Source organism: Equus caballus, chromosome 11 (assembly GCF_041296265.1).
Source record: "Equus caballus isolate H_3958 breed thoroughbred chromosome 11, TB-T2T, whole genome shotgun sequence".
In the NCBI taxonomy this organism is placed as follows: Eukaryota; Metazoa; Chordata; class Mammalia; order Perissodactyla; family Equidae; genus Equus; species Equus caballus.
This window is the reverse complement of record NC_091694.1, coordinates 29,742,322-29,769,061: the sequence shown is the minus strand read 5'-3', so window position 1 is coordinate 29,769,061 and position 26,740 is coordinate 29,742,322. Positions and strand designations below refer to the sequence as shown.

General features: G+C 40.9%; 1 protein-coding gene across 3 annotated transcripts in view; it reads right to left on the bottom strand.

Moving 5' to 3' along the window:
- Positions 1-26,740, bottom strand: part of TOM1L1 (target of myb1 like 1 membrane trafficking protein) — a 62,308-nt gene that overhangs the window by 7,451 nt on the left and 28,117 nt on the right. The window contains exons 8-12 of one of the 3 annotated variants that reach the window (XR_002811525.2): positions 13,999-14,132; positions 9,098-9,158; positions 8,609-8,726; positions 7,187-7,283; positions 661-744 (exon numbers count right to left, since the gene is read on the bottom strand). Coding sequence is in view for 1 of the 3 variants with exons in the window: in XM_001500172.7 (XP_001500222.3) it covers positions 661-712; positions 7,187-7,283; positions 8,609-8,726; positions 9,098-9,158; positions 13,999-14,132 (462 nt within the window). In the remaining 2 variants the exon portion in view is untranslated. The remainder of the gene's footprint in view (positions 1-660; positions 745-7,186; positions 7,284-8,608; positions 8,727-9,097; positions 9,159-13,998; positions 14,133-26,740) is intronic. The other 2 variants (XM_001500172.7, XR_011422997.1) reach the window with 2 other exon arrangements.

Sequence of the window (26,740 nt, the reverse complement as noted above, 5' to 3'; positions counted from 1 at the left end):
TAGAGACACCAACTTGCAAGTTGTCAGAATTTGAATAGTATTTCAAGAGACGAGACCAAAAGACCACAGAGGAATGAATATGGACAGAGAAGTCTGAAGCCTGAACCCTGAGGTCCAACATTGAAAAGCCAGGAGAGGAGGAGGGACCAGCAAAGGAGATGGGTGAAGAAATGGAAGTGAGGCAAGAGAAGAAAAATGAGTGGTATCTGAAAGCCACATGTGCAAAAAGGAGGAAGTGACTGACTTTGTCACTTGCTGCTGATAAATCAGGTAAGATGAGGACTGAGCATGGCAGGACTAGATTTAGCAACATGGCAGTCACTGGTGACTTTAACAAGAGCTATGCCAGTAAAGTGGTTGGGATGAGAGCCTGTCTGGAGTCTGTCAAAGAGGAGGAGAAGAAAGAAACTGGAGACAGCAAATATAAACAACTCTAAAGGAATTTTGATCCTTAACCATCTTTCTAAGAGAAGTGAGACTCAACTTGTCAACGTCGAAAGGTTAAAAGAAGACAAGGGAAAGTCCTAACAAAGCCAGTATCGATACATAAGACATACAAAGAAATGTTGAGCAGAACACGAGAACTAACAAGCAGGAGGTCTTTCTGGCCAGGAGAATCTGCCAACTAGGAGCGCTGTCAGGGAAGGGTTCATTACTCACATTCTCATATGCATGACTTGAGGAGAGGTTTTGGCTGGTCCTTTGAGCAAACCTAGGATAGTGTGATAACACAGCATGATTACCCTACAGTGAGAACACAAATGCAGAAAGTAAGATGGCTTTCTTAGTCTAAAAACAAAACTTAAAATGTACCTTTAGACTGCACAAAAGCATTAAATTTCTATAACAATTGCCATCTGGTTTCAGTGCCCCCCAGGTCACGATGCCCAAATACCAAAAAGAGTAAAGAAAAAGCACTGTCCCTGGGCAGTGGTAGCCCTGAGACCCTGGAGGGTGCATGGTACACAAGCAAAAACAGAGCCTTCGATCTTTCCCTCAGACCAGCCACCACGCTATCAATCCCTGAAGGATGAGAGGCAATGCAAAGTGGAGCTTAAGAAAGAAATGGCGGGGGGCCGGCCCAGTGGTGCAGCAGTTAAGTTCACACATTCCACTTCAATGGCCCGGGGTTCCCCAGTTCTGATCCTGGGTGCGGACATGGCACCGCTTGGCACGCCATGCTGTGGTAGGCATCCCACATATAAAGTAGAGGAAGATGGGCACAGATGTTAGCTCAGGGCCAGTCTTCCTCAGCAAAAAGAGGAGGATTGGTGGCAGATGTTAGCTTAGGGCTAATCTACCTCAAAAAAAGAAAGAAAGAAAGAAGTGGGACGGTTCTGGGTAAGATGGAGTAAACACACTTCACCCTGTCTCTCGTACTGAATGCAATAATAAAACCTGGACAGAATGTATGGGGCAAATATTTGAGAACTGAAATGTAAATAGTTACAGGCTAACTGGGAAAAAAGACCAGATCGCTGAATCACTGGTGAACTTACCATTTTTCGCCCCTCTGGTATTCCCTAACCTGAATGCAATGCAACCTAAAATGCGAAAGAGGGCAGTGAGGACAGACAGAGCTCCAAGAGATGCTCCCTTGTTCTCACTCGAGGAGCAGGAAAGGGAAATTCTAATGCTCAGAACGCGTGTGGAAATTTCTCACCTCTTTCTTCCCTCCCCTCTCTGTTCTCTCACACCCAAAACCCCAGGCAAAGGGGCACATATATATGGTGACCGACAAATAACAACATACAACTGAACTTTCACAATGTTATAAACTATTATGACCTCAATAACAACAACGAGTTCCAAAAGGACAGCAGAAAGTGTGTAGGGCTGAAAAGATATTTGAAAAAATAAAGGCTGAAAACTTCACAAATTTGGTGAAAGACATAAACACATAGATTCAAGAAGTTCAGTGTAGTAGGTTGAATGGCTCCCCAAAAAGTTATGTCCTTGTCCTAATTCTTGGAACCTATGAATGTTACCTTATTGGAAAAAAAGGGTCTTTGCAGATGTAATTAAGTTAAAGATCTTGAGATGATGATACCCTGTATTATTCAAGTGGGCCTTAAATCCAATGACAAGTGACCTCAAATGAGAAAATCAGAAAGAGATTTGAGACACACAGAGGAGAAGGTAATGTGAAGGTGGAGGCACAGAGTGGAGTGATGTGGCCAAAGCAAAGGAAGCCAAGGAGTACAAAAAGTCACCAGCATCTGGAAGAGGAAAAATGGCTTCTCCCCGAAAAGCCCCAGAGGGAATGTCGCCCTGCTGAAGCTCAGACTCCTAGACTCCAGAAATATGAGAAAATAAATTCCCGTGGTTTTAAACTGCCTAGTTTGTGGTAATTTTTTTTTTATGGTAGCCACGGGAAACTAATAAACTCAGCAAACCCCAAACAGAATAAACCAAAAGAAATCCATACCCAGACATATCATAATCAAACCATTCAAAATTAGAAAAGAAAATTTCCTGAAGGCACAGCCAGAGAAAAGAACACATTATCTCTAGGGGAACAACAATTTGAATGAATGTAGTTTTCTCATTAGAAACCATTTGGGCCAGAGGAGAGTGGAGCAACATTTAGAAACTGCTGAAAAGAACTGTCAACCAAGAATTCTATATCCACTGAAAATATCCTCCAGGAATAAAAATGAAATAAAGAGGGGGCTGGCTGGTGGTGCAGTGGTTAAGTGTGCACATTCTGCTCCGGTGGCCCTGGGTTCGCCGGTTTGGATCCAGGGTGCGGACATGGCTGTGGTAGGCGTCCCACATATAAAGTAGAGGCAGATGGGAACGGATGTTAGCTCAGGGCCAGTCCTCCTTGGCAAAAAGAGGAGGACTGCCAGCAGTTAGGTCAGGGCTAATCTTCCTCAAAAAAAAAAAAAGAAATAAAGACATTCTCACATGAAGTAAAATGAACAGATTTTCACTGCCAAAAACTGGTTCCAGGAGAATTGCTAAAGGAAATACTTCAGAGAGAAGGGAAATTATACCGGAAGAATATATGAGCAACAGAAATAGCGAATATTGGGTAAATATATAATAGATTATTCCTCTCAAGTTCTTTAAAATATATTTGAGGGTTGCAAGCAAAAATGATAACATTGGTGGTGGTTTTTCCCCCAATGTATACAGATGTAATATATGCCATAACTACAATATAAAGGAGGATCTAGGTCTAAGTTTTCTACATTTCACTTCAAGAGGTAAAATGTTGGTTCTAAGTAGACTAAAAAGGTAAATACATATATTTCAATCCCTAGAGCAACCAGTCCCCCTCCCCATATAAAAACTATACACACAAAGTTATAGTCAAAATCACAGGAGCTAAAATGGAATACTGAAAACATTCCAATAATCCCAAAGACTGCAGGAAAGAGGAAACAGAAGAAAAAGAAAGGGGACAAACAGAAAACACATTACACAATGGTAGCCCTAAATCCAAACCTATAATTAAATTAAATGTAAATGGCCTAAAATAGCAATTAAGGACAGAAATTATGAGAATGTATAAAACTGCATGACCCAACTATATGCCTTCTACAAGAAACGCACTTCAAATATATCAAGATAGTTAAGTTAAAAGTAAAGATGGGGGCCGGCCCCGTGGTCGAGTGGTTAAGTTCGCGCGCTCTGCTTTGGCGGCCCAGGATATGTTAGAATTCATAGAACTGTACATCAAACGGGAAAAAGGGTCAATTTTAATATATGGAAATTTAAAAAATAAAATTAAATTACAGAAAGAAAAAAGAGAGCAGGTACTGAAATCAGATCCACTTGAATTTGAATCCTGTTTCTGCATTAGTTGGGCAAATTTTAGCAAGTTAATCTTCCTCAGCCTTGGTTTATTATTTTTACAATGAGAACGACATGGGAGGCCACCTCATAGGTCTATTGGGAGCACTGGTTAGTAATTAGTAAACATTTCTTATTCTTCTTAGTGTGCTGCCTGATAATAAGTGGGTTATAAATATATATGACCTATGACTTTATCCCACCATTATCATTGTTTTTCAAGGATCCTTTCTCTTATGAATAATTCCATCACTCATTTGTTCTGTGATGGTAAACAAATTAAACTGCAAACACAGAGGGGTGGAAAAATCTCAAGACCATAAGGCATTATTGTGACTGATTTTGCCTCTCATACGTAATCTTCAGCATATAATTTAACGTAGATACATGTCCTAGGCAGCTTTAGTCCTTCAATTTCTGACACTGTAAAAAATTGGTCTAATCACAGTTTCAGTCATGTACAGATCTTCCTTGACTTACAATGGGGTTATGCCTGATAAACTCATCATATGTTGAAAATAACTTAAGCCAAAAACCTACCAGACATCATAGATTAATCTAGCCTTCCTTAAACATGCTCAGAACACTTGCATTAGCCTACAGTTGGACAAAATCATCTAACACGAAGTCTGTTTTATAATAAAGTGTTGAATATCTCATGTAATTTATTGAATGCTGTACTGAAAGTGAAAAACAAAATGGTGGTAAGGGTACAGAATGGTTGTAAATATATCGGTTGTTTACCCTCATGATCGCATAGCTGACTGGGAGTTGCAGCTCGCTGCCACTGCCCAGCATCACAAGAGAGTATCATATTGCAGACTGCTAGCCCAGGAAAAGATCAAAACTCAAAATGTGGTTTCTACTGAACGTGTACAGCTTCTGCACATCGTAAAGTTGAAAAATCGTAATTCAAACCACCATCCTAAGTCAGGGACCCTCTAATTAAGCTTTTTTGAAAATTAGAAAAAAATAGACACAAAAGGCTTAGAAAGATAGTATAGAAAACAAAATATTATTAATATTAAAGAGTATCTTTCATTCCAGTGAATTCCAAGCACTATTATAATTATTTTGATATCTGGATCTTGAGTGGATGACCATTATAGGATGTCTAATGTATGGCTGGCAAACTACTGCTTTATGATTCCACTGGGATGCCTTTTAAAATCAAAGATTCCTGCTACTGAATCAGAATTTCTGAGGCCCAGCAACTTTACCTTTTAAGTCACCCAAATGGTTTTTATGCCTGCCAAAGAATGACATCCACAAGAGTACAGATTAAAATAAGCAGCTACTAGCTAGGATTCATCTTTTTATGAGTTTTACAGAGACAATTTTTATAATGGGATTTCCTCTATATCCTCTTCTTTCTCATATTAGCCAATAAGATTTGCAGGATAAAGGAAAACAGCATCAGCTACTTTAGACTACATTATTTCCTAAGCAACTTCACTGGAGATCTGCCTACATTTCAGCACTTACTTGCATCACACATAGTCAAGACCAGAGGAAGCCAACCTAAGGCTCTTGCCCAACTTAGTGGTTCATGAGATAGCCATTGACTCTATTGTGTCCTGGCACATGAATCTTTCCTTACTCCTCTTCTTCCCTTATGCTTTTTTTTTTTTTCCTGCTTTTCTCCCCAATTTGATTGTGCTTTCTCATTCTCCTTTCTACACCCTCTGCCCCTACTCTTTTTTCAATAAAGAAAAGTAATTGTTGGGGGCTGCCCTGTGGCCTAGTGGTTAAATTCTGTGTGCGTGCTCTGCTTCGGTGGCCCGGGGTTCACGGGTTTGGATCCCAGGTGTGGACCTACACCACTCGTCAGCCATGCTGGTGCAGCGACCCACATACAAAACAGACTGGCACAGCTGTTAGCTCAGGGCTAAACGTCCTCAAGCAGAAAAAGATGCAGATTGGCAACAGATGTTAGCTCAGGGCAAATCTTCCTCACCACCAAACCAAAAAAAACAAAGAAAAGTAATAGTCTCTGTACAACTTTTTATATTGTTTTGATATTTGAATCATGGAAATGCATTGCCTATTAGCTAAAATGTACACATTTAAAAGAAAAAAAACAATATAGGCTTTGGTATAAGGCAAATCCAACTTCTGTGTATTTTTAGCTCTATCCACCCTATCCTGCCCCTCCCTGACCTTAGGGAACCACGCTTTTTAGCTTCTTCTGCATCCTTCTTGCATTCTTCATGCAAATAGAGGCAAATAATACATATTCTTATTTCTCACTTTCTTACACAAATGCAATATAGTATACACACACTACTTTGCACCTTTTTGTTTCACTTAATAATAAATACATTAGTGGTTGTTCCTCATATAAAGAGCCTACTTTTTTTTCCCTAGCTATATAGTAATACACTGCATAGATGTTTATTTAACTAGTCCCCAACTGATGGGTACTTGAATTGTTTCCAATTATTAGCTCTTGCCCAAATGTGGTAAAGAATAATCTTGTAAACAACTCATCTTGCAGAGGTGAGAATTCCCAGAAATGAGATCGCAGGTTCCAGGGTAAACACATTTATAATTTTAATAGATATTGCCACTTGCCCCTTATAAGAACTGTATAATTTTGCGATACCATTTGTCTTTCCACAGGCAACAAAGCACGTTATCAAACATTTGGACTTTTGCCAGTCTGCGAGGTTAAAAACTACTCTCATTGTAGTTGAATTTATATTATACTTATTACATATATATTTATATGTAACTATAAGTAAGGTTGAGCATCATTGCATATGTTTAAGGGTCGTTTGTATTCTTTTCTGGTGAACTCTCAGTTCATCAGACCCGCTCCTTGATAGCTAAATGAACTGGGGCAAGTTCCATTCCCTAAGTCTCAGCCTTTTCTCCTCTAAAATAGCAATAACAACAGAACTGACCCAAGAACGTTTGCAAAGATTAAATGAAATAAACAAAAACAGCTTAGCAAAGTGCCTGGCACACAGCAAGTGCTGTGTAATCGGTGTGGCTGTTACTCTTAACAATTTTAAACCTCATTTCTCTTCCCCTACCTTTGTCATTGTAGTCCCCCTACCTTCTATTCTCACTAAAAAATAACAGAAACAAAGACAACTGATTGAAGGCTTATTATGTACCAACAGCTATACTGGAGTTTGACATATAACATCTCACTGAATCTTCGTAAGAATCCTAAGAAATATTCTTAGAAGAAAAATGAAAGCTTCCACTGGTTAAGTTGCTCATCCAAGGTCACACAGATGTAGGAAGTAGCACTGAGATTCTGACTCAGGTCTGTTTGACTCCTAAGCCTCTACTTTTTCTACTATGTCATGTTTTCTTAAATATGAGGAATCACCATGAGATGGTATCAGTTCCGGAGCATTACTGACATACTTACAGGGATGTTTCTGTATTTTCCAAGGCTAGCAAATCCATCTGTGGACAAAGACTAGGTTTCACGTTGTTCGTTACAGCAGGACTTGAAGAAGTGAAATCTAGAATACAAAATAGATTTGCTATGTGGCTTCAAAACATTTTGTCAGTCAGTTCTGTGGGATTTTCCACAGTAAAAAAACAAACAAAAAAACAAATTAAAGAGAGAGGTTTCTGTCACCACAAAATCATGGGATTTCCTCAACCAGAAATTAAAAAGTATCATTTTTACCATTAGAAAGAGAGAAATCCCCTGCCACAAAAAGAGGTTATTGAAAAGGTAACAAATGTTATTTTATTGGGTTTTCTAAACTCCCAAGCTGATCCAGAATGGAAGAGATTTTACCTGTACGCTTCTGCCAAGCATACAAGTTTTAAAGCTATGGTATATACAGAGCTCCACCTTCACCTCCCCAAGCTCTTAACTTCCTACAATCCAAGGTGAGACGCCCCAAAGGGAATAATTATTTCCTCCCCTCTAAAAATGCCTGATAAAAACTCAAGAATAACTCTTCCATGTAACAGACTCCACACGTCCCACTGGTCTACATAAGCAAGCAGCCAACATTTTAGAAATAGGGGAAGTTATAAGGAAACCACAAATTCAGTGATACTGAATATTTTGACTCTGGAAAAACCTGCTAACAGAAGAGAAAAACAAACTGATTTTAGTTTGGCAAAAACTTCTGGGTTTCAGCATTTTTCATCATCCTTAATTTTGTAATTTACCCAAACTTTTTGGGAATAAGGATAGTAGGAGATAACAAATAAGACAGGTAACATAGGTAACTCTAAGCCTACAATGCATTTTATAAACATTATTCATTTATCTTCACAGCAACTCATTAAAGCAACTACTGTTCTCACTGTTTAAGGTAGGAAAGTCTCAATGGTCTGGTGGCTAAGATGTGACAGAACCAGGATTTCAGCTTGGCATTCTTTGACTCAAAAGTCTGTGTTTTCCCTTTTACATCTCCCCACCATGTGGACCAGGCCTCATAATTCCTGAATTTCTCCATCTGCATCAAATATGCCCTTACCTGATGCTATAGCATAGCAGAGAAACCCATAGATGATAGTGCGTGGGTTCAGAGTAGATTTAAGTATTGGCCATGAAGAGGAACAACCTCGATAAAGCAGGCCAGGTAAATCCCATGAGATTCTAACCAGTGTGATGAGTTTCAAGGACCTCTTCCCCAGACACATCCATTCCTGTACTGCAAATAACCCAACCGTTTGCCAAGAAGCAATTACATCCCCTGATATAGTTCTCTGATATTCAGACAGACTTCAGTCCTTCTCAGGTTGCATTTAATCATGAAACCAAGGAGAACTGTTTCACATCAAGCTCTTCTGCTGGTCTGAAAAGGCCCACGTGCTTATTTACTTAGGTCTGAGAGCTGAGCATTCACGGAGTTGAGTTCTCCCAGAGTGGCCCTCGGCTTCGGGGGGCTGGGACTCAGGTCAAGGAGATCACAGGACGGGGCAGAAGGTTCACTGGTAATCTGAAAGCAAAGCAAACAAAAACACAACTTAGGAAAAATGTGTCAGGTCATTTTTCACAGCTTTCTCTCCAAACACTTGCCTGTGGAGAAGGGAAGATTCTATTTGGATGCATTTTGAGGGAGAATTCTCCATTCAATGGGCAACACTAGTACTAATCACATCTCACTGTCTACATAGGTTCCTGCTCAATTAGAGGATCTTCTTATGACCTCTTATTAATAACTTAATAACATCGTTATTAAGGCAAATACTCTACACCGCCAAAACCTCTCCATCATTAATGAATGAAAGACCTATTTGAAGTAAGCCTTATTTCTTACCTACAATTCATTAAAAGTTCAATTGTTTTATAACATTTCTATTCACTTACATTGGCATCTTCTGTCTGGTTCTTATTTTGCTCCAAAATCCTTTGTTGGTTTCGAGTAAACCTGTTTGAATTAGCAAAATGCAAGTATTTAAAAGAAAAACAGATACGAAAATGCTAGAATATTTAACAATTAATATGCAAATATTTAGGAACAAAGACAATCAGCTTCATCCCCACTCAATTCCCAATAAAGTACTTCAAAAACTTTTTTCTAGTTTATAGAGGTAATAACGCCTTTAGAGAAAAATGTGCGAAAAAGGACAAGGATCAAAAATATGAAAAGAATTCCATCACCTAGAAATGGCCCCTATTAACATTACAATGCCTTTCCTTCCAGTATTTTTTCCCGTAAATTAATCCATTTTAAACTTAGTTGAAATTATACTTTCCATAATTCTATATCCTAATTCAACTATGTTGTAAGCATTTTTATAGTTATTCAGAAATATAATTTTTAGTGGCTGCATATTTTATCCATGAATGTATCACACATTTAACTATTCTTCTCTCAAATACTTGTTTCTAATTTTGCCATTATAATTTTCCACAAAAACTCTAATACACTGAAAGCATTTTTCACTGTTTATGTTCATTTTTATAAGACACTTGATACCTACTAAAAATCTTGACCTTTTACAACTTTGATTTACTTTTACCTTGCTCTACACTGGGAGTAAAGGAGGAACTTTTAAGTAAATAATAGGTTTAAAAGGATAGTGAACTTGAGACAGAAGTCCAAGATTCAACTGTCAGCATTATTATCTAGTAGCTACATGACCATGGGTATGACTTCCTGATCCTCAGTTCTCCATCTGCTAAAAGAGAATAACAACATTTGAACCATTTCCTCAAAAAGTTATTCTCAGGGGCAAGATATAGATAGATAATGCACGTGGACGAATATGCAAATGCTTTGCCAACTAAAAGCTGCTTTAGAAACATACAGTATTCCTAGTATGACACATTGACCCCATGAACCTAAACAAGTCTAAAATCTTACACTGAATTGGAACATGCACTTCAGTTTAAGCATTTTCCATTTCTTTTTTTTTTTTAATGTTTTTGTTTGTTTTTTGGGTTTTTTTGAGGAAGATTAGCCCTGAGCTAACATCTGCTGCCCAATTCTCCTCTTTTTGCTGAGGAAGACTGGCCCTGAGGTGACATGCGTGGTCATCTTCCTCTACTTTATACGTGGAATGCCTGCCACAGTACGGCTTGACAAGTGGTGCGTAGGTCCGCACCTGGGATCCAAACCGACAAACCCCGGGCTGCCGAAGCAGAAGGTGAGAACTTAACCACTGTGCCACCGGGCTGGCCCCAGGACTTTCCATTTCTAAAACGCATGTTTTTTCTTCCGTGTACTTATGGCATTGATTTCTTATATGCTAGTAAGTTACATGCTGGGTATGAACAACCTTCACAGATAAAGCCTTGAGTAACAAATCCCCATTTCCTTATTTGCACAAGTATTCCCTGGTTGTAATGAGTAGAGACTTTGGGGGATGTTGGAATAGGGTAGAAGTATTTCGCATGTGGAATGGATGTGAACCTTTGTGGAACAGAGGGCAGACTGTGACAGGCAAAATGATGCCCCTCCGAAGATATCCACAGCCTAATCAAAAGAACAGTGAAACGGCAAGGGGAATGAAGGTTGCTAGAGAGCTGTCTTTAACAGGGAGATGACCCTGAATGATACAGATGACCCCAATGTAATCACAAAGGTCCTTAAGTGTGGAAGAGGGAGGAAGAGGAGGAAGAAGAGGAAGCAGAGTGATACGGTGCGAGAGGACTCAACTGGATGACGTTGGCTTTGAAGATGGAGGAAAGAGGCCATGAACCAAGGAAAGTGGCCAGCCTCTAGAAGTTGCAAAAGTTAAGGAAACAGAACTTCTAGGGCCTCCAAAAAGGACTGTAGCCCTGCTGATACCTTGATGATAGCCCTTTACGGAACTGTAAGTTTATGTTGTTTTAAGCCACTAAATTTGCAGTAAATTGTTACAGCAGCCATAGGAAATTAATACATTAGATTAGCATCTTTTCTAAAGGCAAGAACTTTTCTCTGAATCTTAAGACAGGTTTCTCTTTCATAATTTACTGCAGTTGCTTTTCACACATATGGTTCAAAGCTGAATCAGAATGAGCCATTCACAGAAGTCATCCAATCTCTTCATATTAGACCAAATAAACACACATTCAGTCTCTAAGGAAGCGTCTAGTTAGTGGTCTTATGGTTTGTAATAGAATTATCCAAAATAAAAACCAGAAGGCAGCACTCTACTGAAAACTATGTGGTTTTCCTTAGATATTTTCTGCTTACGAAGATTTATACCCGTAAAACAAAGGGCAAGGACTGGGAGTCTGTTCAATGCTAAGACGACGCTGGTCACTGGGCTCACATCCTCAGTCGATGCTCTGTCATGTCCTCATAGGAAAGGCTGCTGTCCCTGACAGGCAGGTGGTGACGCAGAGAACTTACCATTTCATAGCTATTGGTTTTACTTCACTGATTCTTTTGGCTCATTTATAATCAGTGGAAATAAATCTAGTCAACAAATTAAAAGGCTCAGTGGGACATTAATGGGGAGGAGAACGAGAAATTACTATTTAAAGAGTGTCAATGTGCTAGCACTTTGCTGGGTGCTTTTATATATATTATTTAATTCTCAAAAAAAAACCCAAAACAAACAAAGAAACCCCTCCAAATAGGTAGTATTATCCTTTTTAATATACAGGAAAAAACGTAAGTCTTTAAAAAGCTAAGCAACTTATCTGAAATCATCAAGATTTGAAGCTGGGCCTATTCATGTCTCTTTCTTATGTTAGTTACACTGGTCTCATTCCTTACCAGCCGGTTGGAAATACAGCCACCGTGCAATTACACATTCCCAGTAATTCTCAACAGAAATGGTGCCCCTGAGGGTGTCTAGATGTGCCACTTAAACTAGGAATAATACTTCCAGCATTTAGTGAGTAGGAGCCACACAAGAGAAAACCGTCCCACTCAAAATGCCAACACTACTCCTACTGAGAAACAAGGATCTAGAAAAAGTGAGTAGATCTCAGAGGCTCCATAATTTCTATGATAGGAAGGCCTAGGGATAGCTTTGGAAAGAGACCAGGAGATTTGCCTGAAGCTATGTTCTTATTTTACCCATCACTTTACATTAAGACTGAGGAAAAAGCTGCCTGTCAATCAAAGCATGCTGCAGGTCCTCGGGGCTGGGTTCTGGGTGCACACTCGCTCCTCCAATCTCAGATCTCCCGTACTTTCCCATAGCTTCACAGACCGTACCTCCGTGTACTCTGCTCCTTGTTTCATCAACTCCTACTGGTCAGGTAAGTCCTCAAATAGCACCTCCTCAGAGCAGCCTTCCTTTCCTTCTCCCAAGCTGGATTAGGTCCGGTTGTTATTCTCACCAAACAGATATCCTGAACTTTTGTTTCACTGCACTTGTTTCAATTTCCAAGTGTGTGCATACGTAAGATTTAAGGTGTTTTCCTGACTGTAGACCTGACTATAGATTACAATACATTATAAGACTGTTATTTTGATGAATGAATAAATGAGTTAGAAACAACTTAAATGCCTAATAAGTGAACTGCGAGAGAAACAGGACCACTATTCAGCTATTAAATATAATGGGAGCCAGCCCTAAGGCTGAGTGGTTAAGTTCGCGTGCTCTGCTTTGGCGGCCTAGGGTTTCGCTGGTTCGGACCCTGGGCACGGACATGGCACTGCTCATCAGGCCATGCTGAGGCAGTGTCCCACATAGCACAACCAGAGGCACTCACAACTAGAATATACAACTATGTACTGGGGAGCTTTGGGGAGAAGAAGGAGAAAAGAAAAGAAAAAAAAGATTGGCACAGATGTTAGCTCAGGTGCAAATCTTTAAAAGAAAAAAAATTTTTTTAAATAAAATAAAAATAATCGTTTATCAAAAGCATTTAAAAACATAGGATACACAAATATGTGCTATACAGTGAATAAAATCAAGGGAGAAATAGGAGTATATGTTCTTTATAGGATCACAACTATAAAAAAGTTTAGGGAAAAACCTAACATATCAGTGACAAAATTATGAGTATTTAAAATCTTTGCCTTCACACTTTTCCAAATGGAAATTTTTAAGAATCTATGTTCATATACAAAATGTCCTCACTGGCTACTCTGGTTTTGTACAGACTATTTTCTCCACATAAGATATCCTCCACTTGAGCCAGCCCTGATGGCCTAGTGGTTAAAGTTTGGCATGCTCTGTTCCAGCGGCCCAGGTTTGGTTCCTGGAAGCAGAACCACACCACTTGTCTGTCAGTAGCCATGCTGTGGTGGCGGCTCACATAGAAGAACTAGAAGGACTTACAACTAGAATATACAACTAGGTACTGGGGCTTTGGGGAGCGGAAAAAAAAGAGAGCGGAAGATTGGCAACAGATGTTAGCTCAGGACAAATCTTTCCTAGCAAAACACAAAAATATCCTCCGCTTTTCTCTTAACCATTCCATGTTGTTCTCCATCTCAAACTTAGGGTAAACTTCACTTTCACTAAGATGCTTTGTTTATACCATTCATCTATTTGAGAGCCTATGATGCACTCAGGGAAGACAATATTAAGTGAATAAGATCCAGGCCCTGCTTACAGGTTAGGTGTTTACACCACCCAAAATGTCCAAGAATGCTCCTAGCACTGCTCGGGCAGTCTCTCATTCTTGCAAGCCACATCACAAGCTCCCAGAAGGCTAGGACCAGATTCCCTATCTTGGGAGGAAGCCGGTCTGGTCCTGAACTTGTTCTTGATCTTCCTGAGTGTTCATGTTGTAGGCACTCTAATAAGAATGCTGAGTAACTGGAGCCAAACTAGAATTGGAGGAGGGTCGGAGGGGGGACACCATCCACTCACCTCTCACATCCAAGGATGGCATTATTCAAATCCTCATTGACTTGAATGAGCTCAACTGTTACGTCTTCATTCTCCACCACCACGAGCAGGTCCATGATCCTCTCCTGCATCTCCCGACCCGTCTTATAAAGTTTCTGTGGAAGAAAGGAGAGAGATTTCCTCTTCCGTGCTAGGGATGTTCTATTAGACAACCGATTTGCCAATCTGTACACACCTATGATCACCTCCACATTTAGTCACCTATGGGAGATCAGCAAAGTATTTAACCACAGACAGCTCATCCTTATCAGAAGGCAATGAGTTATAAATGATGGTATTTTCCTCTAAAAATCAAAATAGCTGTCATAAGAACAATATGGTACACTGCATGTAACACTAGACTAGAAATTAGAAGTGGTGTATGGGAACTCTACAGGTACTACTTATCAGCCGTACCATGTAGAAAAAGAAAAATCACTTGTTTTCTCAATTTCAGTTTTCTCGTTTGATAAATGAAATTATACTACTTGCCACATCTCCTTCAAGGGGAGGCATAAAAATCAAATGAGATGTGTATGATGAGGAACTCTATAAGTATAAAGCACTGCATAAAACAAATGCTGTTGTCATTATTAGTGGTAGTGGAAGAAAGAAGTAGTTAAAATACATTTACAGCAGCATAATTTTCCTATTATGTTTTACTTAAATAAACATTTAAAGTTTACAGTTAAAATATCACATTCTAAGGTAAACTGAACCAGGGTTAAAAAACTAGTCATGGGGGCCGGCCCTGTGGCTGAGCGGTTAAGTTCGCGCACTCCGCTTCGGCGGCCCAGGGTTTCGCCAGTTCGAATCCCGGGCGCGGACATGGCACCACTCATCCAGCCTGGCTGAGGCAGCATCCCACATGCCACAAATAGAAGGACCCACAACTACAAATCCACAACTATGTACCAGGGGGCTTTGGGAGAAAAAGAGAAAATAAAATCTTAAAAAAAAAAAAAAAAACTAGTCATGGATACTATCCTCATTCGGACTACCCAGAATCACTACATTAAGCCATCGCTCCACTCCCCAAAGCAGCTTTTTTTTCAGATGCATCAGAGGCAGCTACAGCAGACTTACTCATTTGGAATCTCCAGGGCTGAGGGTTTGAAGAATCTACATTTTTTAGCAAGTATCCCAAAGTGTTGCGGATGTACACCGACATTTGAAAACTCCCTTACAACTTACTTCCTCCTAGGCAAAGCTCCAATAAGCCTGAGGAGCATAAAACTGATATTAACATTTCTTCAAACCCACCTCGGCTAGAAGTTGTAAATGTAACAGTACATTAACATCAGGCCAAAACACAGGGACGTTTCCCTTTTCCAAATGAGAGCAGCATGACTCGCTAAATCATCACACTGTTACATTATTTGATTTTTTCCCCCTGAAGAAAGAAAGACCCCCTAAAAAACTTACAGTTCACAAAACCATTTAGAATCTCAAACAATCTATTACAATACTCCTGACAGGAAATCTCTAACTAAATAAATCAAACCATTACTAGCTGGCATTTAGACTCAGAGGTAAAAGCCACTACTCTCCACAAAATCGTAACAAAAATATTTAGAAGACAAAAGGAAAAGGAAAAAAAGTGACATAGACAGACACATGACAGACTCTGGGTTTTGTACCATCTGGCAATGCGCAGCCAGAACAACTGTCCTATGTGCTAATGGCTTGGCCACTATCAGCAGGTGTAGACAAACTCTTTTCTTAAAGGTCCGGATATTAAATACTTTCTGCTTTGTAGGCTATGTGTTCTCTGTGGAAACCACTGAACTCTGCCTTTGTAGCATGAGAGCAACCACAGACAATATGTAAACAAACAGGTATGGCCGTATCCTAATAAAACAAAGACAGGTGGGGGCTAAATCTGACTCATTTACGGCTCCCTGGTATTGGGAAAAGAGAACAGACTTTAGAGTCAGCAGACCAAAGGCATCTCCCATTTACATACCTGACATTGGATTTCGTTAAATTTTAGCCTCTTTTTAAAATTTTCTTCTTCTATAAAACAAGGATAGGGGAATGGTGCAGTTGGAATCCCACCGTATCTGAATGTATTATGGTTGTGTAGGGAGGCGTTGCTGGAAGCTTAACTAGATAACTAATACAATCCTGTAATACTCGCGCCATTACCCAGGACCCAATATTAAACAAAGGAAAGAACTAAGACCAGCATTTGCTATAACCCCATGATGAATGAGGACTTTTGCATTGTTCTTGCGTGAATGTACAGAACTGTTCTCCTTCTTACTCATTCCCTGGTAGCGTTGCTAGAGCAATGTCAAGATCAAGGAAATACAATGGTTGTTAGATGCCTGTGACAAAAATGTAGAAATTAATTTGAAATGAATTTGCAGCCAACATCAACAGCCCCCGGTCACATGAAGACCTTCCCTGGGCCCTCTCAAGAGACAGATGGAATGGAAACATGAAAGGAGCTCCCCCATCTCTCAGCAGGATTGCAAAGCGGAATTTGAAAAGCCTCTTCAAAAGCCAGCCCACTCTGATCTTTGCAATTGATGTCTGTCTCAGAGCAGGGCCAAGCCACCTGGAAACAGTGTAGATCAAGCACAATGGTCCAAAAGGATGGGTCAGAAGTTCCCCACAGCACACACTTGCAGGCCTGTGGATGTGGAGAGCCAGCGGGAGTGAGTCAAAACACAGACTAACAGCTGCTGGTGGATATGCCCATCGAAGAGCCCTCGGAATCACCTCCCTTTACAGCATATCAAAGCAAAGGCAGGCTTCTAAGTTAAAGTGAATTTAACAACCAATTCAAAAGTCTTTGGAGCAAAACAAAAAGGAACTCATTAAGAGCTTCCTCTTCTGACATCCAGATGGCTCGACTCCTCCACGGAGCGCTCAGGAATTAAGGAAGGAGATCCCTCCACAATTTCAACTCTAACTGTAATCCTCCCGCATCCACCAACCAGGGCAACTCAATAAAATGAAAAACAAAAGGGCCTGAACATCTCCCTTGAATAAGTAAAAACAGGAAGAAATATGTTTACTCAAAAGCCTTCTCTGGAAATAATATCCGTATGGCAAAACTCCTATTATCAGCCCATAACATATTTCCTCTCTCCCAGTACTCGCCACTTAGACTCCAAGAGACTCAGAGAGCGTCTCTGTCTGCTCAAAAACAAATTCCAACCAACTCTAGAAATGGACATTTCTCAGTCTAACTTGCTCATACAGTCTTTTCTTCCCGCATATAGGCCTCAGCTGAGTGAATAACAAACGGTCAAGACAATCCTCAAAGATCATTAATGCATTAGAACTCTTGCAACTTTTTTTCCCAACTCAATACTGTCCACATTTTATTTACCAAAAGCCTTTGTCTTCAGTAACTCCTTCACCCTTTTGTCCTAAATCATTAATTCTTCAATAACATCGATCTAGTCAATTCAACTGACATTCAATGAGGTCGTCCAGAGTCCAAAGCATACACTCTAAACATGCAGACACATGGATTTAGAAGTATAGAACTTGGTTACTGCCTTCAGGTTGCTTCCAACCTAGCTAGAGAGCCGATACATGAAAAGACAATAGGTTAGCCATCTATGCTAGAAAATCAATCCTAGGTTCAAAAATGAGAAATAAGTTGGGCTAAGGAACAGAAGGTAGGCTTAGGAGAATGAGGTTCTCACTCCAGCTCCATCCGTTGCCACTGTGTGGGCAAATCATCCCCTTTCTACATATGCAGCCTCATCTGTAAAGGAAGGGAGATGGTCTCAGTGACACTCAGTCCCTTCCACTCTTAATACCCTACAAGTTTCTAAACAGTAAAGACAGGAAGAGTAGTCAGGAGAGGATGACTTCCTATTTTACTCTCAGGTTTTTTTCTCAACTGGTTACAAATTATTCTCACAGGATCCAATTTTAGATTTGCAGGATTTTAAACTTCTCAAATTAGAGTAAGGCTTTCTCTAGTTGCACTTTCAAAATCAGAGCTCACTTTATTTTACAGAAGGCTAAGCATCCTCCCCTTACATTGTCCTCCTGGGGCTGGGCAAGAACAAGATAAGAAAGACTAAAATGAGAGGTACCAGGGAAATTCAGCTCTTTAAGGTTGGAATAAGGGGGTCCAAAGCCAAGGGCACGATGCAGAGAAAGCAAATAGAGGAATGCATGCTGGAACGTTTCCTTCCTGTGGCCAGAGCATACACTTTTTTTTTTTTTTTTAAAGATTGGCACCTGAGCTAACATCTGTTGCCAATCTTCTTCTTTTTGTTTTTCCTTCTTCTTCTTCTGCCCAAAGCCCCCCAGTACATAGTTGAATTTTCTAGTTGTAGGTCTTTCTGCTTGTTCTATGTGGGACACCGCCTCGGCACGGCCTAATGAGTGGTGCTAGGTCTGCACCCAGGATCCGAACCAGCAAAACCCTGGCCAGCGGAAGCGGAGCATGTGAACTTAACCAGTCGGCCACGGGGCCAGCTCCCAGAGCACACACTTTTAAGTCATCACCACACTCACCAGGCTGGAGGAAGCCTTGGAATCTTTGTACTCTGCTGTAGCAAACTAGAAGACACCCAGTCTCCACCTCTAATGAAGTTCAAAGTCCACAAGAAACATAGTGGCGGAAAAGGTGTTTCCTACACAAAATAGCTTTACTGCCTAAGAGCCTAACAAAGAGCAAGGGCCTCATTAATTAGCAGGGCTTCAGAATCTAACTGTTCAGCATGGACTGGAGAACAGATCGAGGATTCCAGGTAAGTACACTGGATTTCAGATGGAAGGAAACAGATAGCGAATGAGTTCCAAATAAACAGAACAGCTGCTAGGAGGTACAAACCAATAGAAAAACAGGAAAAGATTCCAAGTACAGAGGCTGGTTTCAATGTTAACAAATTTCATAATAAGATTATGATCACTGGCAAAGTATATGTGTAAGAAGAGCCAGGGAATTTTTGACTGGGGACTTTTCCTATGTGCTGGACACCTTTCTTTTGCCCTCCAGATCCACCATCTACACTCTCTGCCCTGCTCCATGCTCTGGGGGCTGGCCTGTAGAGAAAACACCACCAGGTGCCCCGCCCTCTCACTTCTGATTGGGTTCAGCCAACAAGATACAGTGGCAGGAAATGGGAGAGAGGAGGGGAGGGAGGTCTGGGTGTTTACTCCCTTCACTCCGGCCACCAAAGGCACCACCACTCCCAAGCTGCCCTTCTCCACATGATTCTTTCCTTTGGGTTCTGGCAAAAGTTCCCTCTTGCCTATTTATGTGTAGGGACATTAGTTAATAGCCCAGGGTAGTGAACTAGCTCCTGTGGTTTCTCTGAACCCTGTGATATCTCACTACATAAATACTGCCTCAATTAAACTCTCTTCAAATTACCCAAATTGAGTATGCCATCTGTTTGACTGATAATCCCTACAAGGCATGAAAACACAGAGTAATCAAAATAGTATGATACCAACACAGGGATAGACAAACAAACCAAACAAAGAGAAAACCATCTGGAAATACATCCTTGTATCAGAATATGGAATGTGACAAAGGGGTGTTTGAAACCAGTGGAGAAGGTATGAATTATAGTGTTATTCGGACAACCAGCCATCTAACTGAAAAAAATAAATGAAGGTAAAGTCTCTAACTCAGACAAAGGATAAAGATTTTAATTTTAAACCACATAACATCTAGGTAAAATCCATTAATTTTTTTTTTTTAAGATTTTAGTTTTCCTTTTTCTCCTCAAAGCCCCCCGCTACATAGTTGTGGATTTTTAGTTGTGGGTCCTTCTGGTTGTGGCATGTGGGATGCCGCCTCAGCGTGGCTTGATGAGCAGTGCCATGTCTGCACCCTGGATTCAAACTGGCGAAACCCTGGGCCACCAAAGCGGAGTGTGCAGAGTTAAACACTCAGTTACGGGGCCGGCCACTCCATTAATTTATTAAAGATATTTTTTATTGAGTGATGACATCATGCCAGGCACTGCTCTGGGAGCCAGAACCTGAGCAGTACACAAGACAAGCTTTGTGGAGCATCCATTCCAGTAGCCAAAGACAGCTGAACAAATGGGCAGGAGAAGTGTCAGAGTGCTGCATGGAGAATGAAATGGTGACGTGATAGGAAAGTGGCTGATAAAAGTCTAAAGACTAGGGAGTCAAAGAAGACCTCTCAGAGGAGGTAACATACTAAGATCAGAGTGACAAGAAAAAGCTGCCCATTAGAAGATGTGGGAAACCTGAGAGTCAAGGATGAAACAACTCCCCAGCAAGAAAGAACTCAGTGTGTCCTAGAACAGGAAGGTAGCCAGCGTAGCTGGACCAACGAGAAGCATGCATGTGCTGTGGAAGGAGAGACAGGCAGGAGCTGATCAGGAAGGGCTTTGTGGCCAAAATAAGGAGGTTTGGTTTGATCGCAAGTGTGAGGGGAAGCCACTGGAGGGTTTACCCTTAAATGATCTGGTTTATGTTTTAAAAAGCTATATAGAGATGTTCAATATCATTAGTCATTAGGGAAAAGCAAATCAAATCCATATTGAGATATCACTTCACAACTACTGAATGGCTTTAAAAAAAAAATCCCAAAAAATAAGTGTTGACAAGAAAGTGGAGAAATTGGAACCCTTGTACATTGTTGGCGGGAATGTAAAATGGTGCAGCCACTGCGGAAAACAGTTTGACAGTTCCTCAACAAGTTAAACATAGAGTTACTACATGACCTAGCAATGCTACTCCTAGGTATATACCCAAAAGAACCAGACACGAGTATTCAAACAAAAACTTGCACATGAATGTTCATAGTAGCATTATTCGCAGCAGCCAAAAGGTGGAAATGACCCAAATGTTCACCAACTAATGAAGGGGTAAATAAAATGCAGGATATCCATACAATGGAACTTTATTGGGCCATAAAAGGAATGAAATTGTGATACATGCTACAACATGGATGAATCTTGAAAACATTACGGTAAGTGAAAGAAGCCTGACACAAAACGCCAAATTTTGTATGGTTCCGTTTATATGAAATATCCAGGACAGGTAAATTCATAGAAACAGAAAACAGAAAGGTAATTGCCTAGGACTAGATGAAGACAGGAAGGAGAAACTGTTTAATGGCTATGGGGTTTCCTTTTGGGGTAATGAGAATGTTTTGGAACTAAATAGAGGAAATAGTTATACTGTGAATGTACTAAATGCCATGAAATGGTAGACTTTAAAACAGTTTTATGTTACGCGAATTCTACCTCGATTTAAAAAAGCGCTACGGTTTTCAGCACAGCACTGTACTATCCTGAACACTCTTCTGACAACAAAATACTTGAATACGCTGATGTGATATAAGATATTTAACATGCATGCTTAAACTTTTAAGAAAGCAAGAGAAGTCCACAAAGACTGAGAAACCAACAAGGATCCAAAGATATGAGAGGCAATAAACACACAAAAGCTTCCAAAAGGCAGCCACTTGTCAAACTCTAACGACTTTGAAAGGCAGGAGACAAAGCCTGGGGCCTGAACGAGATGGGGAGATGGATCAAAGATCCCACATGCAGGTGGGACACCTGGATGGCTACTTCCTGTATGTAAGATGTGAAATATATATACTGGTCTTGGTTTCAGACATAGAGCTCCTAAATCCCTTAGGATTTCCTGGGTAATGGGAGCATCTTTTGTTCTAACACGGCAACTCTTGGTGGGTTCCTGGATGACTTCAGGATGAGGGCTGGTCACCAGAAAAACCAAGCCATGATTAGAAGCTTGGAACTTTCAGCCCCACTCTCCATTCTCTGGGAAGAGGAGAGAGGCTAGAGATTAGAGTTAATAATCAATCATGCCTCTGTAATGAAGCCTCCATGAAAATCCATAAACTACAAGGTTCAAAGAGATTCCAGGTTGGTGAACACACCTGTGCTGGGAGGGTGGTGCATCCCAACTCCAAGGGGACAGAAGCTCCTGTGCTCAGAACTCTTCTGGACCTCTTCATCTGGAAATTCATCTGCATCCTTTGCAACATCCTTTATAACAAATCAGTAAGTGTTTCCCTGAGTTCTATGAGCCATTCTAGCAAATTATCAAACCCAAGGAGAAGGTCGTGGGAACTCCCAGTTTATAGCTGGTCGGTCAGAAGTGTGGAAGACCCAGACTTGCAACAGGCATCTGAAGTAGGGGCAGTCTTGTGGGGCTGAGCTCTTACCCTGTGGGATCTGATGCTAACTCCAGGTAGTGTCAGAATTGCATTGAATTGTGGGACACCCAGCTTATTACGGAAACCAAAGTGGGTTCATCTCCTGGTGAGTTAAATCAGACTCTGCACCAGAAGTAGTCGTCACACAAAGTAGGGTATATTTGCAGCAAACAGGAGACCAAGCAGAATCATTTCCAAAATCATGGTGTCCCTGAGCAAGAGATAGCAAGGGCCTTTTATTTCAGATGGGGAATGACTATTCAAAAGGGGGAGGTGGGTATTCGCTTGTGCAGGCTCAGTTGGAAAACATGCTTCCACATACACTGCAGGTTATGGTCATAAGGCCTGAGCTCCTTCTGGAGAGATCTTAGCATTAAAAATAAGGCAAAGGTCATAGGCATCACTCTTGTGGTGGGGCTTGGTCTGGTCAAGGTGGTCAGTGATGGCATTTCTTACACAGTTAAATGCTTCCGAACCCACCCTTGGGCTCCTCGGGGCAATTAGTCAGTGACAAGCTGGCATGGGAGAATTGGTCAGTGTGGGAAAAACACCCACACATTCAGTGTCAGAAGTGTTGGATGTGAGTAGTAAAAAAAAACCAAAGGTTTCCTTTCACTATATAAGTCAGTAAATTAAAACAAAACAAAACAAAACAAAACTCAGCCCCACAAAAGAAAATGGCGTCTCAGCCTTGGCTTTTGGGGAGAGCAGGAAAATAAGTATTTTTCCTGAGAATTCTAACAGCCTTACTGCATCATCATCTCTAGGGATGAGACTCCCTGCCTTCAATGTTTACAAACCCTAGAGAGTGCTGGTCCTTCTTCTTCTGATTCTTGAGGTTCTGTGAGCGCCGTTGAGTTAACTGATACAGGTACAGTCAAAAGATAGCATAAGACAAGCCATCTTATAGGAGAAAGCCATACTGGAACTATGAATAACCCTGACTCACCAGCCCCTTCGAAACTTGGCTTTAGTTTGCCTAGACAATTAAGGGCCATCTCCAGGGAATATGCAGGGCCCTCCCAGCGAGAATAAGATGATAATTTTGTTCATGATTTCTAGGAATGTGATGGCCTCTGGACAGAGATTCTGTACTGATATCCATGACAACTGAAAGATCTGATGTGGCAACTCCCAGCCTGTAACACCAGGGGTGGGGGTGGGAGAGGGTGACCAACATTCCCAACCCCCCTCCCCTATAACCCACTGGCCTATATAACTGCTTCAAGATTCTGTACACCTCCCTTAAGATGGTTCTTTTGGACATTAGTCGGCAATCTTCACCCTTGCTAGCAAGCTGTAATAAAAAACCCTTTCTCTCCTACCACCTCGCCTCTTGACTATTGGCATGTTTTGGTGCAGGCAGATGGCTTCCCTTGGGTGGTAACAGTTCCAGGTTCTGGAAACCACCAGTTATTTGGAGTCCCTTTTCTCTGGCCTTAACAGTGACACTGGATGTTCTCTGCTCCTGAAGTTAGCTACTGTGACAGCAGAGGACAGACACAGCTGTTTTCATCTCCATGTGAGTCCCTAAGGCCCATCCAATCTCACTCTGATTTTTAGGTTAGTATAGGCTTCTTCTGGAGAGTCACTTGGGTCTCTCTCACCTGGGTGGAGCTCTGGGTTTCCCAGTTGGTCTGATCCCACCTACATTATCAGACACAGAATATTCTCCCTGTTCTGGTCTCCTGATGGTCTGTCTAAGCTCTCCTGTAATCTCTGGAGTTTATTCTTGAAATTTCTTATGTCCTTTCAACAGGATTTAGGGAAGAAAGAGGAGGCAAATTTATTATCTTAGCAAGCTAAAAAAAACCCTGTGGTTACTAGCTGGTTTGGAGGGAAAAAAATAGATGTCTGTTTCAAAACTCACATCATTGACTTCAGATACTTTCATCACTTCTTTACAGATGCATTCCTTCCCCCAGAGTATGCCCTTGTGATGCTGTGGCCGCTCACTGCCTCCCACCTTGCTGCCTCTTCAACCTCTGATGACCCCCTCTAGGCTCATGTCAAAGTCTGCAAAAGCCCCTGTGGTAATGTGGGGGAGGCCAGGAGGGAGCCAGCTTCCTCTAGTGGCTCTAACTCCATTCACCTGAATGGTTCAGACAGATGTGAGAAAACCTTGAAAAAGTACAAACTAAAGAATTTGGTTCTCCATAGTCTGTCTTTGCTGGTTTCTCTTTTAGATGGTTGAATCCGATAGGCTCTTTGTCCTCTATCTCCATAGAAGATTTCATCACGTTATTGTAGATTGACTATAGTGAGATAGGATATTGTGATACAATATGAAATATATATTTGGTCTTCATCTCCAGTCCCTGGCACAGAGCTTCTGGCACAATTTCCTGGCACAAAAGCCTCGGAAATTCCCGAGAAGTAGAGGTGAGAGGAACATCTTTTGTTATTCATAACAAATGCTTTTCAACCATCGGGAGTTTATGCTAATTAGATGACTCTTGGAGAGTGGAGGCAGGCTTCCAGAGGAACCAACCCTGTAATTAGAGGGCTGGAACTTTCAGCCCCACCCCACAACCCCCAGAAAGGGGAGAAGGGTTGAGGATCCAGTTAATCAGGAGTGGCCAGGAATTAAATCAATGATGCCTACATAATGGAATCTCCATACAAACCCTAAAAGAGGAGGTTTAGAGAGTTTCTGGGTCAGTGGTGAACCCCAACTCCACAGGGACAGAAGCTCTTGTGCTCAGGACCCTTCCACACTTCACTGTATGTACCTACTCATCTGCCTGTTCATCTGTATCCTTTATAATAAGCCCGTGATAGTAAATAAAGTGTTTCCCGGATTCCGTGAGCCATTCTAGCCAATTACTGAACCTGAGGAAGGGATCGCGGGAACCCTTGATCTACAGCCAAATCGGACAGAAGTGTAGGTAACCTGGGGACCCACTACTTGTGATTGGTGTCTGAAGTGGGGGCACTCTTGTGGGACTGAGCCCGTAACTTGTGGGTCTGTGCTATGTCAGAACTGTTCGACGTGAGGAAAAAAACCCCACACACTTAGTGTCAGAAGCGTCGTGAGGAGAGAAATAGTTTTCTTTAATGAGATTATTTAGATTAAAAGAAAAACCTTAAATACCTGAAAAAAGAGTTTAAGAACGGCACTCCCCACACCAAATCTCTGTGTTACTAACGGAAAGCACAGAAAAAAAATAAAGCTACCCATTCAATAGGTCCCGTAAATAAGTTGATCTGAAGCCAGAATCCATTCAACTTAAATTGGCCTTGAGTAGTATTGTAACGTCGATTTATGACCCAAGTGTCTTTACTATTCAAGGCAATACACAGCTCTAAGCTCTGGCATCAGAACAGCAACCAACAAATCAGCATTATGCTTGCAAAATTCAACCAAACCTCTGCACCCAAAGACTCCGACACAAATAGGCCTTTCAGCGTACTCCAGGACGGCATAAAATATCAAACTAACTTCACATATTTAAATGGAATGTTTCATTGTACATTTTTTTACTGAAAGATTGTTTGCCACAGGTAGATGAAAACGAGAGAAAAGTCACAAATCATGTCATTTTAGAGCTCTGAAAGGCCTGAAGAACCACACGGAACTAGAAATATTGCTGTGGCCATTTTTGAAAACTATCATCTGCCACATACCCTTTTACTTTGATATTTAAATTTCAGTTTAACAAGCTTGTTAATATCCCGAGTCACAAAGTTCGTATCTGTAAAAGCTTTCAATAGTGAATTTTTTAAAAAGGATTAGGAACTCTATCTAGTGATTAATTTTCCTTTTAATCTCCTAATAAATAGGACGTGTTAATATCACCTTCGTTTACTAAGTATCCTCTTTGCTCTTCATTTTATACATAATACAGAAACTAAGTCCAACGATAGTCAATAACTTGCCCAAGGCCAAGAGCCCCAGGAATCGTTAGCAAAATGATATATTAAAATGTTCCTAAGTAAAATATTCTAAAAGTAATATACTTAATGCCATTGATGCAAAATATTGATTTGTTTCTCAGGATGTTCTCTGATGTTCTGTAGGGTAATAACAGATACTCAGCAAATGGGGCTTCTTTGCTCAAATAAGTTTGTAAATGTTGAGTTAAACGAAGATTCCTAGAGTGTTTACTATACGAATGAACTTTATGAATCTCTGTAACCCCAGGGACAGAATTTGCCATCCCAAAATATGCCTCTTTAGTATAAAAATTATTTGGGGCTGAGTATTTAAAAGAATTTAAAGAGAAATCTCTGTTTGTAAGGGTGCCTTCCTCTCTGAGCCAGGAAGGAGACAGGACAACTAAATCTCCAGAAACTCTTAACAGAGAAGGCAATGACTTAAATCTACACAACTTTATGCTCGTTTACTGTGCTGACCTCATCTTAACGACAGAATGTTAAGACTATTTTTCAGGGGTGACAGCCAGTCAGGAGCACGCGCAGAAGAGAGAATTTTGATCTGACAATCGAAATTCATCCTGCCAATGCTTCTGCACACCAGGCCAGCCTCCCTGAGCCCTTAAATCTTACCCTATACCCTGGATCAGGGGGACAGAGTTGAGAATCTTCTGTCTCCTCATCAACCAATTGCATAAT